This window comes from Artibeus jamaicensis, unplaced genomic scaffold (assembly GCF_021234435.1).
Source record: "Artibeus jamaicensis isolate MK-2021 breed Jamaican fruit bat unplaced genomic scaffold, CSHL_Jam_final contig_415, whole genome shotgun sequence".
Taxonomy (NCBI): Eukaryota; Metazoa; Chordata; class Mammalia; order Chiroptera; family Phyllostomidae; genus Artibeus; species Artibeus jamaicensis.
This window is the reverse complement of record NW_026521823.1, coordinates 36,080,816-36,097,661: the sequence shown is the minus strand read 5'-3', so window position 1 is coordinate 36,097,661 and position 16,846 is coordinate 36,080,816. Positions and strand designations below refer to the sequence as shown.

Genomic DNA, 16,846 nt, shown 5'->3' with positions numbered 1-16,846 from the left:
TCATTTGTAACCATATATCATCATAACCTATGATATCTGGGGAAATTTGCCCAAGAGATGAGTTGGGGCCACTCCATGGGTCCAATTAATGTGCTCTGAGCCCTCAGCCTTCAAGCAGCAGGCATTTGATAAATCTTTGCTGAATGAATGGGTTACCCCCATTCTTTACAGAAGGTGTTTTAGAGCATATGTGCTAAGAAAGCCCGAGTGGGTTCCTCCAGGCTAAATTTCCACAGGGAGAGCAGCGGCCGAGCTCGTCCAGCCATCAAGGTACAATCAAAGCCTCCAGGAAGAGCCCCCCAGAGCTGGAGGACTGGCTCACGTTCTTTGGCGAGAAAACCTTCGGGGAGTCTTACTATTAAAGCCCGGGTCACATAGATGGCCTTCTCTCTGTGCAGAGATGGGACTGGCCCCTGGGGGACTGTGAAGACAGCGGGGAAGGACATTTAAACCGTACTTACTGCTTGTGGAGGACATGTGGCTGTAGTCGGACCTGAAACACAAAACCTTTGCATTAGTAGGATTAAACATTATTTTCTTAATCCAAACAGTTTCTCCAAGCTAGAATTTTAAAGTCAGTGGTGAGTGGCATTTAACTGGTAAAGAAATGCCACAAATGAAAAACTACAGTGTTAAGCATGGCTTGTGTAAAATAAAGTTACGTCTGAATCGGGATGCAGAACTTTAAAGGCACTTTCAAAATCAGGAAACCCCTTTGGGTTCCGATCAAGATGGCAGAGTAGGTGGACGTCCACTCACTTCTTCCCACAACCACATTGAAATTATAATCCAATTATAGAACAATCAACTTAGATAACCACCTGAAAAAGAGCTGAACAGAAAACCTAAAACTAAGGATATAAAGAAGTCACTTAAAGCCAGAAGGAGGGATAAAGATGCAAAAGGGGCCAGCCCTGTGATACCCACATGTGGTGGCTGAGAATCCAAGGGGATATCTCTACTTAGAGATCCCCCCTTAGGAGTCTCAGCTCCACACCAGGTCCCCAGCCTGGAACACCCCTGCCAGGAGAGTAGCTCCCATAACATCTGGCTGTGAAAATCAGCAGGGATTCCATCCCTATGGGTGAGCAGGAAGGCTGCTGGAAACCCAGGCATCCTCTTAAAGGGCCATTGCACAAATTCATTTTAAGGGCACTCACCTTGGGCTCCGTGAAGGGACAGCAGCCTGGGGAGTCCCAGAGACACATAGGGAGACACTGAGTTCTGCGGTGTAGGGTGAGGTGCCAAGGGATGACCGAGACTGTCCCTGTGTTGAGCCCTCCCTGCACACAGCCTGATCTGAATCTACGTTAGCCAGGTGACCTCCGCTGGCTCCGCCCTGATGACTCCCTGAGACATGTCCCTGTCCAGTTTGCACGTGTCCCCAGGCTCTCTCAGTGCCAACGAGCCTGGGCTTGCACGCAATCTTTCTTAGAAAACTCTCCAGGAATTCCATCAAGCTCCAAGTGCACCAGAAACATTCAGGGAAAAACTGAGTTGTGTGGCAAGGGCTGGCGGCATGACGTCCACTGTCCCTGTGTGGAGCCCAAACCCCACATGACCAAGTCTGAACCGACATCAGCCTGGTAAACTCCATTAGCTCCACACAGATGACTCCTCGAGATCCCACACCAGCCACAAGGGTCTACAGGCTGCGAGTGGGAGGCATCAGACCTTGGTGTACCATGAGTCATTTGCAGAGGAGCTTGGTCCAGTGCTTCAACCACATCTGAACCTGTATCAGCCTGGTGAATGCCTCCCTCTCCACCCTGCTGACTCCCCAAGACCTCACCTCACCCGACTTGCATGCTGCCTGGAGCTCTTTCAGCAGCTGGGCCTTATAGTCCTTTGGAAAGTGGAGGCAGGTCTTGGGGTGTGTTGAGTCTTTTGATCACCTGCCCCTCGTGATCAAAAGAACTGGTGGTAGCCAGCCTCAGATCTGGTGGCCCCTACCACATGAACCCAGGCCCAGCACAGGCAGAGACCAACTGTGGATCACATCATAGCTCATAACAGGTGGCCCTGATGCATCACAGGCAGCATCTGACATTGACTTGTGCCAGAGTCCCTCCCAAGAGGCCCCAGAACCAGGTGGTCAGCTGCAGAAAACAACAGTACCACCCAATTAGCTTCCCAAGCAACACACCCAAAGAGAGGTCTCAGCCGGCACCAGACCCCACTGCGGGAAATCCCCTTCCATGGAGTCAGCCTCTAAACAGCAGCTTGTACACTGTGGTCATGGCCAGTCCTCACAGCCATCTTCACAGCCAGCCAGCCAGCAGCCTGAGGGCCAAACCCACCCTCTCAAAAGCAGCACCAGCAATCAGGTCTCAACTACAAGAGGAAGGACCCCACAACCCACCTGAGCAATACTCCAAGAGCAGCTGGCTCAGGTGATGGGGAAGACTGCATCACTGGTCCCTGGGAACACCTACTACATAAGATCACTTTACCTGAGCTCCCTGATACACGGAAACAATCACAGAGAAGCAGCCAAAATGAGGAAACAAAGAAACATGTGCCAAAGGAAAGAACTGGGCGAAGCTTCAGGAAAAGAAGTAAACGAAATGGAGACAAGCAATCCACCAGACACAGAGTTCAAATCACTGATTATAAGGGTGCTTAAAAAACCTAGGGGAAGAACCCATGAACTCAGAACTTCAAAAAAAGACATAGTAAGCCTAAAAAAAAATAGAAACTAGAAAAAAATAAATAGTCAGCAATGAAGAATGCAATAACTGGAATGGAGAATACACTAGAAAAAATCAACAGCACATTAGATGAAACAGAGGATCAGATCAGTGATTGGGAAGAAAAGGTAGCAGAAAACACACAATTATAACAGCAAAAACAAAAAAAACCCCAATTTTTAAAAATAATAGTTTAAGTGACATCTGGGACAGCATCAAGTATAACAACAACATTAGCATCATAGGGGTATCAAAAGGAGAAGAGAGAGCAAGAAATTGAGAACCTATTTTCTAAAAAAATATGAGTGAATGTTTCCTTAACTTAGCCAAAAAAAAGACACGGAAGTCCATAAATGCAGAGAATCCCAAACAATATAAACACAAAGAGGCCCATACAAGGGTACATCATAATGAAAATGCCAAAGGTTAGAAACAAAGAGAGAATATTAAAAGCAAGAGAAAGACAGTTAGTCACTTAGAAGAAATCTCCCATAGACTTGCTGATTTCTCAACAGCAACACTTCAGGCCAGAAGGGATTGGAATGAAATATTCAAAGTGATGAAAAGCAAGGACCTACAACCAAGACTACTCTATCTGGCAAGGCTATCACTTAAAACTGAAGGGGAGAGAAAGAGCTTCCCAGACAAGAAAAAGCTACAAGAGGTCATTGCCATCAAATGCTCATTGTTCCAGTATTACAAGAAATGCTAAAGGGACTCCTTTAAGAAGAAGAAGAAAGAAAAAGGGAAAGCATAATTATACAGAACAAATATAATGTAGAATATAATACTTATATCAGAAAAAACAGACTTTAAAACAAAGGCTATATAACAAGAGGCAAAGAAGAATATTGCATGATGATGAAGGGATCACTTCAACAAGAAGATACAACCCTTGTAAATATTTACACACCCAATGTAGGAGCACCTAAATGTATGAAGCGAATACTAACAAACATAAAGGGAGAGACTGACAGTAACAGAATCGTAGTAGAAGACTTTAACAGCCACTGACATCAATGGATAGGTCATCCAGACATAAAATCAAAAAGGAAACAGTGGCTTTAAATGACACACTAGGCCAGATAGATTTAATTAATATTTTCAGAGCATTTCACCTGAAAGCCACAGACTATACATCCTTTTATATGGAACATTTTAAGTGTACATGGAACATTTTTCAGGATAGACCACATGTTAGGTCACAAAACAAGTCTCAGTAAATATAAGAAGACTGAAAATATCAAGCATCTTCTCTGACCACAGTGTTATGAAACTAGAAATCAGTTATGAGGAAAAAAACTGAAAAACACGAACACATGAAGACTAAGTGACATGTTACTGAACAAAAAATGGGTTAGCAATGAGGTCAAGGAAGAAAACAAAAGCTACTTTGAAACAAATGAAAATGGAAAAAAAGTGACCTCAAATTTATGAGAAGCAGATAAAGCAGTCCCAAGAGGGAAATTCATAGCATTACAGGCCTATGTCAAGGACCAAAAAAAAAAAAAAGTCTCAAATAAATAATTTAACCTTATACCTAAAGGAACTAGAAAAAAATAACAACAAATAAAGCTCAAAGGGAGTCAAAGGAAGAAAATATTAAGTTCAGGGCAGAAGTGAACAAAATACAGCCTAAAAAAAAGAAACAGCAGAAAAGATCAATAAAGCCAAGAGCTGGTTTTTTAAAAAGATAAACAAGATTGATAAACCTTTAACCAGACTCATCAAGATAAAAAGAGAGAAGATCCAAATAAATACATTCAGAAATTTAAGAGCAGAAATAACAACTGACACCAGAGAAATACAAAGGATAGAAAGAAAACACTACAATTATATGCCATCAAATTGGACAATCTAGAAGAAATGGATAAATTCTTAGAAACATACATTTTTCCAAGACTGAATCAAGAAAAATCAGAAAATCTGAACAGATCCATTACTACCAATGATATCAAATCATGATTAAAAAAAAAACTCTCAATAAACAAAAGTCCTAGACCGGATGGCTTCACTGATTAATTTTACCAAACATTTGAAGAAGAATTAACACCTCTTATTTTCAAAATATTCAAAAGAAATTTGAGAGGAGGAAAAGCTCCCAAGATCATTACAGGAAGCCAGCATTACTCTGATTCCAAAACCAGGTGAAGATGTTACAAAGGAAGAAAATTATAGGCCAATATCCCTGATAAACATAGATGCAAAAATCCACAACAAAATATTAGCAAACTAGATTCAGCAATACATTAAATAGATCATACAACATGATCAAGTGGGATTTATTTCTGAGATGCAAGGTTGGTTCGATATCAGCAAATCAATTACCATGAATAACCACATAAACAAAATGAAGGATAAAAATAACATGATTATATCAATAGACGCAAAGTGTCTGACAAAATCCAGCACCCATTTATGATAAAAACTCTTAGCACAGTGGGAATAGAGTGAACATATCTCAACGTAATAAAGGCCGTATATACAAATCTACAGCTCACATCATTCTCAACAGGGAAAAGCTAAAATCGTTTTCTTTAAGATCAGGAAGAAGATAAGAATGTCCACTTTCACCACTTTAATTCAATGCAGTATTCGAAGTCCTAGCCATAGCAATCAGAATAAAGTCATCCAAAGAAATAAAAAGTCATTAAAATTGGGAAGGAAGAAGCAAAACATATTATTTGCAGATGGCATGATACTGTATATAGAGAACCCTAAAAATTCTACCAAAAATAGTAGAATACATGAATTCAGTAAAATAGCAGGATACAAAATAAATACCCAGACATCAGTTGCATATTTATATGCCAATAATGAAATCTCAGAAAGGAAACAAAGAAAACAACCCCATTTACAATTGCATCCCCTGCAGAATTCCTAGAAATAAATTTAACCAAGGAGGTAAAAGACCTGCAGCCAGAAAATTATGTCACTGAAAAAAAGAAATTGAAGAAGATAGAAATAAGTAGAAGCATATACCATGTTCATGGGTAGGAAGAATTATCATGCCTAATATACCCATATTACCCAAAGCAATCTATAGATTCAGTGCAATCCCTATCAAAATACCAATGGCATTTTTCACAGAACTAGAACATATAATTCTAAAATTTACATGGAAACAAAAAAGACCCCTATTATCCACAGCAATCAAAACAGCATGATACTGGCAGAAAAACAAACACATACATCAACAGATCAGAACAGCGTGTCCAGAAATAAACCCATGCCTATTTGGCAATTTATATATAACAAGGGAGGCAATAACATACAAAGGGGCAAAGACAATCTATTCAATAAATGATGTTGGGAAAACTGGACAGATACATGCAAAAGAAAAAAGAGAAATTAGACCACCTTCTTATACTATACACAGAAATAAGCTCAAAATTGATTAAAGATTTAAATGTAAGACTCACAACCATGAAACTCCTAGAAGAAGTTTGACTCTGACATTTCTCTTACCAATGTTTTTTTCTGATATATCCTCAGGTAAGGGAAACTAAATAAATAAATGAGACTAAGTCAAACTAAAAAGTTTTTGCATAGCAAAAAAAAAACCCCATCAACAAAACAAAAAAGCAGCTTATTGAAAAGAGGATATTCACCTATGATACATTCAATAAGGGGTCAATATCCAAAATTTATAAAGAACTCATACAACTCAACACGAAAAAATACAATTAAAAAATGGGCAACGGACCTGAATAGACACATCTCCATAGAGGACATACAGATAGCCAATAGACATAAAACATGCTCAACTAATCATCAGAGGAATGCAAATTAAAACCACAATGAGATGTCATCTCACACCTGTCAGAATGGCTGTCATCAATATGTCAACAAACAAGTGCTGGCGAGGATGAGGAGAAAAAGGAACCTTTGTGCACTGTTGGTGGGAGTGCAGCCTGGTGCAGTCACTATAGAGAACCGTATGGCCATTTCTCAAAAAATTAAAACCAGAGCTGCCTTTTACCCAGCGATTCCACTTCTGGATACGTGTTCCAAGAAACCAGAAACACCGACTTGAAAAGATGTATGCATCCCTATGTACGCTGCAGTGCTCTCTGCAACAGCCAATGCATGAACGCAGCCCAAGTGCTCATCAACGGACGACTGGAACAAAGAAGATGCAGGCATACATACGGTGGAATGTTACTTGGCCACAAAAAAGTAAGAAATCTTACCGTTCGCAGCAACACGGATGGACCTAGAGGGTATTATGTTAAGTGAGATGTCAGACTGATAAAGACAAGTATTACATGATTTTACTTGCATGTGGAATCTAAAGAACAAAGTGAGTGAACAAACAAAACAGAAGTGGACTCATAGACACAGAGGACAAACTGAGGGTTGCCACATCAGAGGTGGGTGAAGGGGGCCAGGTGAAACAGGGGAAAAGATTCAGAAGTACGATTCGGCAGTTACAAGATAGTCACAGGGGTGCAAAGTACAATATAGGGACTAGAGTCGATAATATTGTAATACTCATGTATGGTGCCAGGTGGGTACTAGATTTATCAGGGGATCACCTGTAAATTATATAAATGTCTAACCACTATTCTGTACACCTGATATGAATATAACATTGAATGTCAACTGTAATCAGAGAAAAAAAGAAAGAAAGAAGTCAGGGGCCCTTCATGTAGGCGCCGTGACTATCCCAGACTAGAAATCCAAGGGGTCCTGGACCATCTAAATTTTCTGGCAAAGTTTTGAATGGACACTTATGTGCCTGGGGAGAAGTTTCAAAGTTTTCAACAGATTCTCAAAAAGGTCATGACTCCCCAGAAGTTGAAACAACGGCAAATGATCACCCTTCGAATGTGATCGCCGCATCATGAACCAATGTTTCTCTGCGTAGGAGTGGTGGGCCCTTGGGGGCAGGAGCCGGGACCCTGGCCATGAGGACTGCCACTGTCAAGGTCTGGGCGGCCATCAGGAAACGCAAAGGCACATGATGTCTGACTGAGTCCAGTTCCATCTAAGAACAAGTCCTGCTGGATAGCCGAGTAACAGGATGTAGGCCGTGATTGGGAGAGGGGAAAGGCGGGGTTAGGACCAGGGTGCAATTAGCCGTCAGTTTCTATGCTAAGAAATCAGCTGCTGGCATTCAGCCTCTGTGCGAATGGGCACCTGGCCAAGGATCTGCTAAGCTGCTGCCCTCCTTGGGTGGCTGCTAAGCCTCCCCTCCCTGGCAACATTTCTGGTATGGAAGCTATTCGTCTTCTCCCACACAGTGTCTCCAAGTTGTTCCCAGTTGGAAATGAATCTCTCAGGCATGTAGGGATTTAATCTGCAAAGGTGTTCGTTAGGGGACATAGTCAGCAGTCAATTATGTTTAATTTTATAGATAGGCCCTCTTTTTATTTACTAGTCTCACAGTGCCTTTCTTGCATCATCCAATTTTCACTCCACTGAGTTTCTTAGCATCTTAGAAAAGCACATTTCTTTTCAAAAACATAAAACACATGCCTCTTACTAGTTAAAATAACCGACGTCTCTCACATGAAATGATGAACTGACTTATCGAAGAAAAACGGCATGTGGTTTTCTCTTTTCCAGTGAAATACCTCAGTAACCGTAGAATTGCTGAATTGTAAACCAGAACAAGAACAAGAGGTGATCTTTGCCCATCCCTTCCTATGTTACCCACTGGAGTCTCATAGATCCAACCCAGTTTTTTTTTTATATTACTGATTAGGAGATGGAAATGACACTACTTGTAAGGAGAACTGGAGGTGAGGGATCATAAGGGCTGGCACTCTGTGTGCAGGGTGGTGGCGAAGAAGAAATTAGAAGAAATCAGAGGAACTGGCGGAACCCAGCAGTGTGCTGGCTGAGGGAAACGAAGGAGGAAGGAGAGTGGAGCACCGAGTCTGTGACTCCAGCGTTGGTGCGCTGCACGCTTTCTGGAATCAGGCAGGATGTAAATCAGGCTTTAGGAGCAGAACACTATATCAGCGCACGGATGCACAGCACACATCCAGTATAGTGGAGGCCATCTCAAAACAACTCCAGTGCCATACGGTCATGTTAAGACGGCCAGACTTTAAAGAAATTTCATGGCAATTCCAATAAGATGTTGAACAAGAATATGTGATAGGGCTATTGACCTTACTATTAAAAATGTGCTAGTATTTCTAGCTAGGAAATTTTCCAAGTACTCTTGAGACAGATGGGTTTCGCATATGCATACATTTTGAAGATCTGTATACAGATGGAAATGTACCTATAATGAAATGTACATTGCGACACATTTCAACGGTAGTATTTTAAAGAGCAATGGTAGTATTTTAGGGCAGGTGCTAGTAGAACTAATGCTCCTGCCAGCAATTGCTCCTATTTCTTGTGGCTAAAGGTACTTGCCCGGGTCAGGCTTGTCACTCTCCCCACTGCTCCAATTCCCTTCCTGTGGCAGCAACCAGACTCTGCCAAGTACAAAGCTCCCTCCGTCTCTCTCTGGATGGAGTTCAAGCTTGATACTACACAGCGTGAACCCCTCTGCCCATCACCGATGGTCCCTGCCCTGCTCCGCAGTCTCCTCCATCCCTGTCCACCATCAAAGCAGAAATCAACAGAGAGTCACCTCCATGCCTCTGCTCCTGTTTATCAATTTGTATGCAGTTGCTGCAGTGGTGGAGATACAGTTTTAAACGTCTCTTGTCACCAGACCGGGGGCGGTCACACTCATGTTTACCGGGGGCCACATCAGCCTCACGGTTACCCTCAAAGGGCTGAAGTAATTTTAGGACTGTACACACGTAACTACTCCTTAACCGTTAAGGAGTTGCAATGACAGTGTACCCTTGGAAGGCAACCTCGAGGCTGATGTGGCCCCCGGTGAAAGTGAGTTTGACTCTCCTGTGACTAGACACTGTCATAACAGGTTGCCGCCTGGTTCCTGTCGTTAACATTTTAGAGAAAGGGATTTACTGTAATTTATTCAACCGTTTCCCTTTTGCTGGCTATATGATTGTCCCTGACTGTTCACTTCTGCAAAGCACGCAGTGATGAGATATTTATCAATACAGCTTGATACTTACTTTCCTTTCCTTAGAAAAATTATCATGAGGGGGGGCAGAGACTGGGACACGGTATGCACCCTTTCATAGCTCTCAAAATACAGTCCAAATAACCCAAAACATTTATTTACTGGAAGCACTGCCAGTAAGAAACTGTAAAGCTTAGAACAACTCTGTGGGTACTCGTAAGTCCAGTCTCGGGCGGGGGACAGCCTCTGCAGCTTTTTTAGCGGAGGAAGGAGAAGCAATGAGGTACCCGCCTTGGGAACCTGGTTCTGGTCTCGTATCCTAAGAATTTACCCAGCTGGCTCTGCATAAGACCTTCAACTCTGCCAGAATAAAGCAAGAAAGGCCATTCATGAATTTTAGGATGAAAATATTATGGACATGCAATACAGACGTGCAGAATAATACATGGATTATATATTTTCTCCCCCCGACACATGCAGTGGCCAGGTTTCCAAACAGTGCATTTATTCAGTATCTGTGCCAATGATGAACAGAAGGTTAAGTGCAGGCGCTCGACTGCTTTTTAATTATAATCATACATATAGGGATCACCCAATCTGTAAAAAGACCCGCACTTTAGAGAGTTTAACCACTGGCAGCATCCCTGTGCATATAGGGAATACCTTCCTAAGTTCTGTACTCCAGGGAAATCTTGGCATAAGAGTTGATCTTGGCATTTTCAGTTAAATTGATCTTGGCGTTTCTATGAAATGTAGCCTGGTGCATCACAGACTTCGTCTGTTAACTCAGTACTTTGAACTAGATGCCACGGTAACTTAGACTTGAGGAGCTCTGCCTTGAACACAAGGGTAATGAGGTGTCCCCAACAGACCAGCTTGTCTTCTATACGAGATTTCTCCTTTTACCTTCTTTAGACCCATCCCATTTTAAAAGGTCTTCCCCACACTGTTGCCCATCCACCTCCTGTCCATAAACTCTAGACTTGCGAATTGTTTGTTACCCCTTAAATCACGGCGACGCAGCAGTTGGAGGTCATACAAAGACAAAGGGCACAGTACGCCGTGTGGGTGAGAAAGCAGCCACGAGCCAAACCTGACACGCTCGGTGGAGGCCCGTGTGGCAGCCTTACAAACCCAGAGACCAAAAGTAACCACACAGGACGGGCTGAGCATAAAAATTCCTACCTCGCAGCAAGTCATGGACGGGAGTCACCTCCTGGGCCTGCAGCTTCCTCGACAAAGGTCCATCTCTACCCCTGACACTGCCTGTTGTCTCCATGTGTCTAAGACGACACACCTTTAAAAGGTCAGAGTCGTTTTCTTTTCCAGCCCCCGGAAGGCACGGCCGCCAGCGCGAGGCCGCACTGTCCTCTCGTTCCGCCTCCGTGTGCCGTGACTGTCCCCCGTCCTGCACCCACAATGAAGAGCAGCACGTGCTTCTCCATTTTGCTCCTGGTCCAGTCCCAGGGGTCCCCCGCTTCGCTTTCCCAGCCCCTTAATCTACCACCAGTGGATTTCACGTGCCCTCCTTACGTCTCCTCCTTGGGTTCCAATGGATAAAATAAGCTGCAAAACCACCCTTCTCCCGAGCATTTCTTCAATCTGTTGAGCGTTTGCTTCCTGGCAGTTGTCATTAGTTTTGCTCAGATAAACTATTACAAGGCTTCTCTCAGGCTGGACTTTCTTTTGTTGACAGACCCTATCTTTTCGGAAGCTCGGGCACAGCTGACTCTGCAGTGGAAGTCCATTCATGCCGGATCAAACTTCTGAATGAACGTAATCCATCAAATCACATTTGAAAGAGTGGCTTACTGGCCAAATATAAATACAGAGAATTGTCTTAATTCTATGTCTTTCATTTGGGTTTACAACATTGCCTGTCCCTCTCTTAAGAGATTCTGTTTTTTTAAAGATTTTTTTACCACTGCCAGTAGCTGACTTGCCAGTTTTTTTTCAGATCAGAGCGGCAGCAGGGGGAGGAGCTGGACCAAAGAGGACTGTCAGTCTAGCCTGGGGAAAGAAGGGGTTGGTTGGAAGGTGGACCCACCTGGAACATGTGGGAATCTGGGAAGTTAACTAGGCACACCTGAAATTATATAAACCCAGCAGAAGGGAGGGATGCTCTCTGGCCCACCTGGCGAATGCACGGGCCAGTGATGGTGCCAGCCCCACACACAGGTTCCAGGGGACAGCCTGAAGCCAGACAGCAGCCAGGACCAAGCTAAGCTGTGTGGACAGTTGCTCAGCAGCTGCCCGCAGGTCCCAAGGACTGTACTTCAAATGGGAACAGGAACTCTCACTGAAGACAGTTGGATTTTTGTCTGGGTTTTGCAGAGGAGATGGGCTTTGAGACAAGAGCCTGCCATTCTCCCAGACCACGCGCTATTCAAATAAAAACCCTTTTCCTTTCCCATCAGCCTCTGCCTCTAGAGTTTGCCTCTTGGTGGTGGCAGGCAGCCCAACCCCACTGGGGTTCAGTAATGGGCTTGCTGAACCGCTCTGCTTGGGTAAGCTGTCCGAGTCAAATATCAGGAAGCCCCTGGTTTCCTCTATGACCAGTGCACTGATACCTGCCCTGTGCATCCAGTCAGAACTTCTCCATAATGAACAATCAGGATGCACAATGTTGACCGACAGGGTCTGCATGATTTGGATCAATCCTAAGTGCATAAATTTGGATACCTCATTTACCAAAAAAAAAAAGGGACCTAATTGGGAATAGGCAGGAACTTCCACTATGAAAAGCCGTGCCCCCCCCAAGAGGAACACGGTTTAAGTTGTTACCTGTATCTATTTCTGCCACACTGCAGCTCCTTTTGCTTGAATAAATGCTTGTTATTCTTCATTAGAGTCTTACATTAATTTTGGTTCACACTAGAAATACTCCCTCTCCCCCAAGCCTTGGTGATTCCAAACACCTACCACCTCTCTCGGCCTGCCTGCACCCCAGTGCTGGAGAGCTGCTGTAGGGAAATACACGGCAAGGTGACCGGGGCCACCATACATGCGTAGCCACGCACCTAAACTGGGTGCTCACTCAGTACTGCCCAACAGCTATGTCAGGTCTCCCTTCTCCTGGGGAAGAAGGGCTCATTTTCATCAAATAGAAACCCATATTCCCTTCTCTCCTGCTCCTTCCAAGAGGGGAGAAGTCCCCCCTCTTATCCAAAGCCGTTTTTTTTCAGATCAGAATGGCCGCCTCAAGTCTACTTGCCACCACCTCTTCAGACAGCCGACGTTATAGACTATCAGGATATCTTTATCCTTCCCCTTTTACAGAATCCTTTCTGTGCTTATCTATGGCTCAATTATTGCCTATGTTTAGGAAATCCTTCCCTTACCCCACTCTCCAAATCCTGCAGACCCTGTCGGTCAACATTACGCATCCTGATTGGTCATACAGAGAAGTGCTGATTGGACAGGCATCAGTGCACTGGTCGTAGAGGAAACCAGGGGCTTCCCGCTAACACTCAACTGGGACAGCTTACCTGAGCGGAGCAGTTCAGGGCCCGTACTCCCCTGCCAGATACTCCCTTCCCTTCCCTTCCTTCTCTCCATTTGAACAGACCACGCTTCACGATCCTCATCCTGGCTTCTCCGCAGCACAGTTGATCTCTGCTTCCTTTCTTCCCCTGGCTTCTGGAATACCACACTGTTCCTTTAAAAAAATTTTTTTTTATTCCATGCATACTTTTTCTCAGGCTCCTTTAATGTCTCCGCCTCCTTTCCCTGACACTTACATGTTCAAGGCTGGCCTTAAACAGTACCTGCTTCGTAGAGCCGCTGAAGGATTAAGTGAGTTCACAAACTATGTGAAGGCTCAGAACCGTGCCTGGCACACAGGGAAAGCTGGGCTGCCTCTAGTTAACGCAGTCTCTCCTCCCAGGCCTTTGAGGGCCATGTTCAGGCTGACCGTTTCCTGATGCAATGTCCTTGTGCTGACCTTCACTCTGAGCTCCGTCACCACCCCTCCTTGGACATCTCCCAATACCTCGAATGCAGCGTGCTGGAAATGAAACTTCTCCCGCCCTGCCCAAACCTGGTTTCAAGGGGATCACAGGCTACTTGGAGGATCTGATGAAAAATCCGTCTCTTCCCATAAAAACTCACAAGTGACATCGTGTTGCAAACAACTGGAAGCAATTCACGGACCCCAAATTTCGTGTCCCCACCTTAGTGAATGTTATCACTTGAGCTGAGTCTTAAAGGAAGAGTAGAGTTTCACCTGGTGGACAGGTATACACGGCGGAGAAGGGCATGGCTGGCAAAGAGGTCAGCTGGACAAAGGCAAGCCCCAGGAAACCCCTGCGGGCGTGGCTCAGTGCAGGGTGCACGGGCGGACCTGCCGAGAAACAAGGCCAGAGGGGGAGGGACGCCACAGCATCAGGGCTTGTACACCACGCTGAGATCCTTGCCTTTTATAGACGGCAGAGCCACTAAAAGTTTGAATGGGGGAGACATGGGTGATCAGATTTGTGCTTTAAAAATAATGATAGCCAACATGGATTGAGTGCTTTCTGGCTTTTTATACACAATCTCAGCAGGCAAGCTCTCTGAAAGCCAGAGAGGGTGAGGGGAGGGCAAGCTCTGGAAAATCGGGGACGCTGTGAGGGGCTTTTTGATAACTAAACTTCAAGGGGTCTGGGACCATGGGGCAGATACCTGACCAATAAGCATCCAAAGAAACTATTTTATTTAAGTGCGGGCCACTTTACCTGTACTTTAATGTAAGGCTGCTATGGAGGCTCTAAGAATTCTTTAAACAATTCTGTCCAGTTACAAAGCACACTTTTGTGGCAGGCAGAGAAGAGAAGCTGCGGAATCAGTGTGTTTGGCAAGCCCCTCTCAGGGGTCCTGGCCCATGGATGCTGCTCTTTGGGACCCTGGGGTAATGGCAAGTGGGTCACAGATTCCTCTCCACCCACTTCTCCTAGAGAGAGAGGTCTTGGGAAAAAATATTTGTTTTAGGTGAGCTTTGCAAATTAGAAAAAAAAAAAAAGACTAGTCAGTGCTTTTATGTAACTAGGCTGAAGATGAGCTGGTTAGTTTTGTTGTTTTCTTCTATTTGTGGTCCATCTACCTAAAGGCAGGAGGAGGAAAAAGCCAAGGACCTTCGATTCAAGTTGGTAAACACCACATATGCAAAGTGTGGGAGAAAAGCCAGGGAGTTCAGCATTTTTGGAATCAGGTGCCCCTCTGGAACGAACCCTGGGTTCTGTAGGGCACCTCAGATGCTCACAGGTTTGGGTAACACCAAAGGGCCACTGTACGGTAAATGCTTAGGGCACAATGTCCAGATTTGGGCCAGCACGGGCAGCGGCGCTACCAGGAAGGGTGGGGGTGGGGCTGGAAGGCGGGGCTGAGCAGGGAGCCCTTCTTGGGGTCAGAATGGACTCAGTAACCCTGAGTCCATTCTGGGGCCGGGCTCCCTTCCCGCCCTCACCCCGTTTGCCAGCCCCCGAGAGTAGTGGACACCTCCCCACCCTTCCCGGATCCAGGCTTTCTGGACGGGCAGCTCCAGCCGCCCCCAGGGTTACTCCGGATAGGAAAGGACGCCCACCCTTCCCTCCGGGGTCAGTACCCGCATCCTGGACACTTCCTGGACGTGGCGCTGACTCTGCACTGGGAAATTCTCGGAGACAGCGGCTGGGTGGGAGCCTTCACAATGACTTTCACCTCCTAAAAGGCCAAGCGGCAGCTGGTTTTGTTGGGAGAGGGCTGGGTAGCCTGAGTCGTTGACGTGAAAAGGGCATTTCTTTAAATATGTCTTCATTCCACCTGGACCCACGGCAAACGGTTCCAGGTGGGGCAGGTGCACAGAGGGGTGAGGAAGTTCGGCGGAGAGGAGGTAAAGTCTCAGCAAACTCAGTAAAGCCTTAAAATAAAAAAGGCCAACTTAGCCGACTTCCGAGAGACTTTTAGGTGCCGGCGGTCCTACCCTCTTTTCCTCATCCCGGATCCCCGCTCCGGTCTCCAGGGGGCCCCGGAGCCCCCCGCAGAAAGCCCTCAAGGGAGGCCGAAACAGGTGCAAGGGCATCTCTCGTCTCTCTAACAATGACCTCAGGGGGACGCTGCAGTTGCCCGGCGCGCCCCATCATCTTAGCAATGACCGAGGGCCCAAGGGGATTGGTGGGGGGCTGCGTGCGCTTTGGGGGGTGGTCTCTGGACCTTGAGTCTTTCCACTCCCCCGCCCCGAGTGGGCCCGTCCGGCCCGGGGCAGCCGTGCACCACGCGACTCTGCCCTCAGAGCCTGCCTGGGAGGGGCGGGCTCGCCGCGGCGCCTGCGGCTTCCTCCCGGGGCCAGGGGGACCGGCCGCCCTGGCCGCCCTGGCCGCCCCATTCAGCCGCTGCGGCTGCGGCTCCGGCTCCGCCGCGGGGTCCAGGACCGTCCGGGCCAGAGAGGAACCGCCGCGCAACTCGGAGAGCGCCTCCCATCCACGCCCGGTCCGGCTTACCCTCCGGTCTCGGCGCCCGAGTCCACACAGTCATCCTCCTCCTCGCCGCCGCCTGCCTTGCGCTCCATGGCGCGCTCGGACCGCGGGCGCCGGCGCGACCTGGGACGCGCTCCCTCCGGGCCGCCCAGCCGAGGGCAGCGAGAGCTGGCAGGCGTCCCCGCCAGCGTCTCCGGCTCCGGCCAACAACTCCCGCGCCGCCCGCGGTCCCTGCGCCGCGCCCTCTCCTGGCCATGCGTGGCCTGGCACCGACGGCCTGGCGCTTCCACTCCGCCCCGCCCCGCCCCTCGCCGCGGGGCGCGGCGCGTGAGCGCGGGCGCGCGAGGGTGTGTGCGTGCGCAAGAGTGTGTGCACGGGGTGTGAGCGTATGTGCGCAGTGGGTGCCTGTGCAAGAGGGTGTGTGTATGCGCAAGAGGGTGTGTGCACGGCGTGGGAGCATGCGTGTGTAGATGCGCGAGCAGTGTGAGTTCGCAGTGTGAGTTCGCGTGTTGCGCGCCTGTGTGTGGTGTGTGTGCCTGAGCGGGAGAGGTGTGTGAAGTCGCGTGCGCCCGTGTTAGTGGTGTGATGTGCGCGGGCGGGAGAAGTATGTATTTGTAGGTACACACGTCTGTGTGTGTGTCTTGGGCTCCCGTGCCCGTCTGTGCTTTGTAACTGTGTGTGGTGTGTGAGTGTGTATTTGTGTGTGTGCGCACGGGAACGCCTTT

At 46.8% G+C, this 16,846-nt stretch overlaps 1 protein-coding gene across 1 annotated transcript in view; it reads right to left on the bottom strand.

Annotated features, from left to right (window-relative positions):
• The window catches only part of FAM124A (family with sequence similarity 124 member A), a 45,475-nt gene extending 29,162 nt beyond the window's left edge, over positions 1-16,313 (bottom strand). Inside the window, exons 1-2 of the mRNA XM_037132496.2 lie at positions 16,146-16,313; positions 462-493 (exon numbers count right to left, since the gene is read on the bottom strand). Of these exons, the coding sequence (XP_036988391.2) occupies positions 462-493; positions 16,146-16,213 (100 nt within the window). The 5' untranslated portion in view covers positions 16,214-16,313. The remainder of the gene's footprint in view (positions 1-461; positions 494-16,145) is intronic.
• Positions 16,314-16,846: the final 533 nt, after the last annotated feature.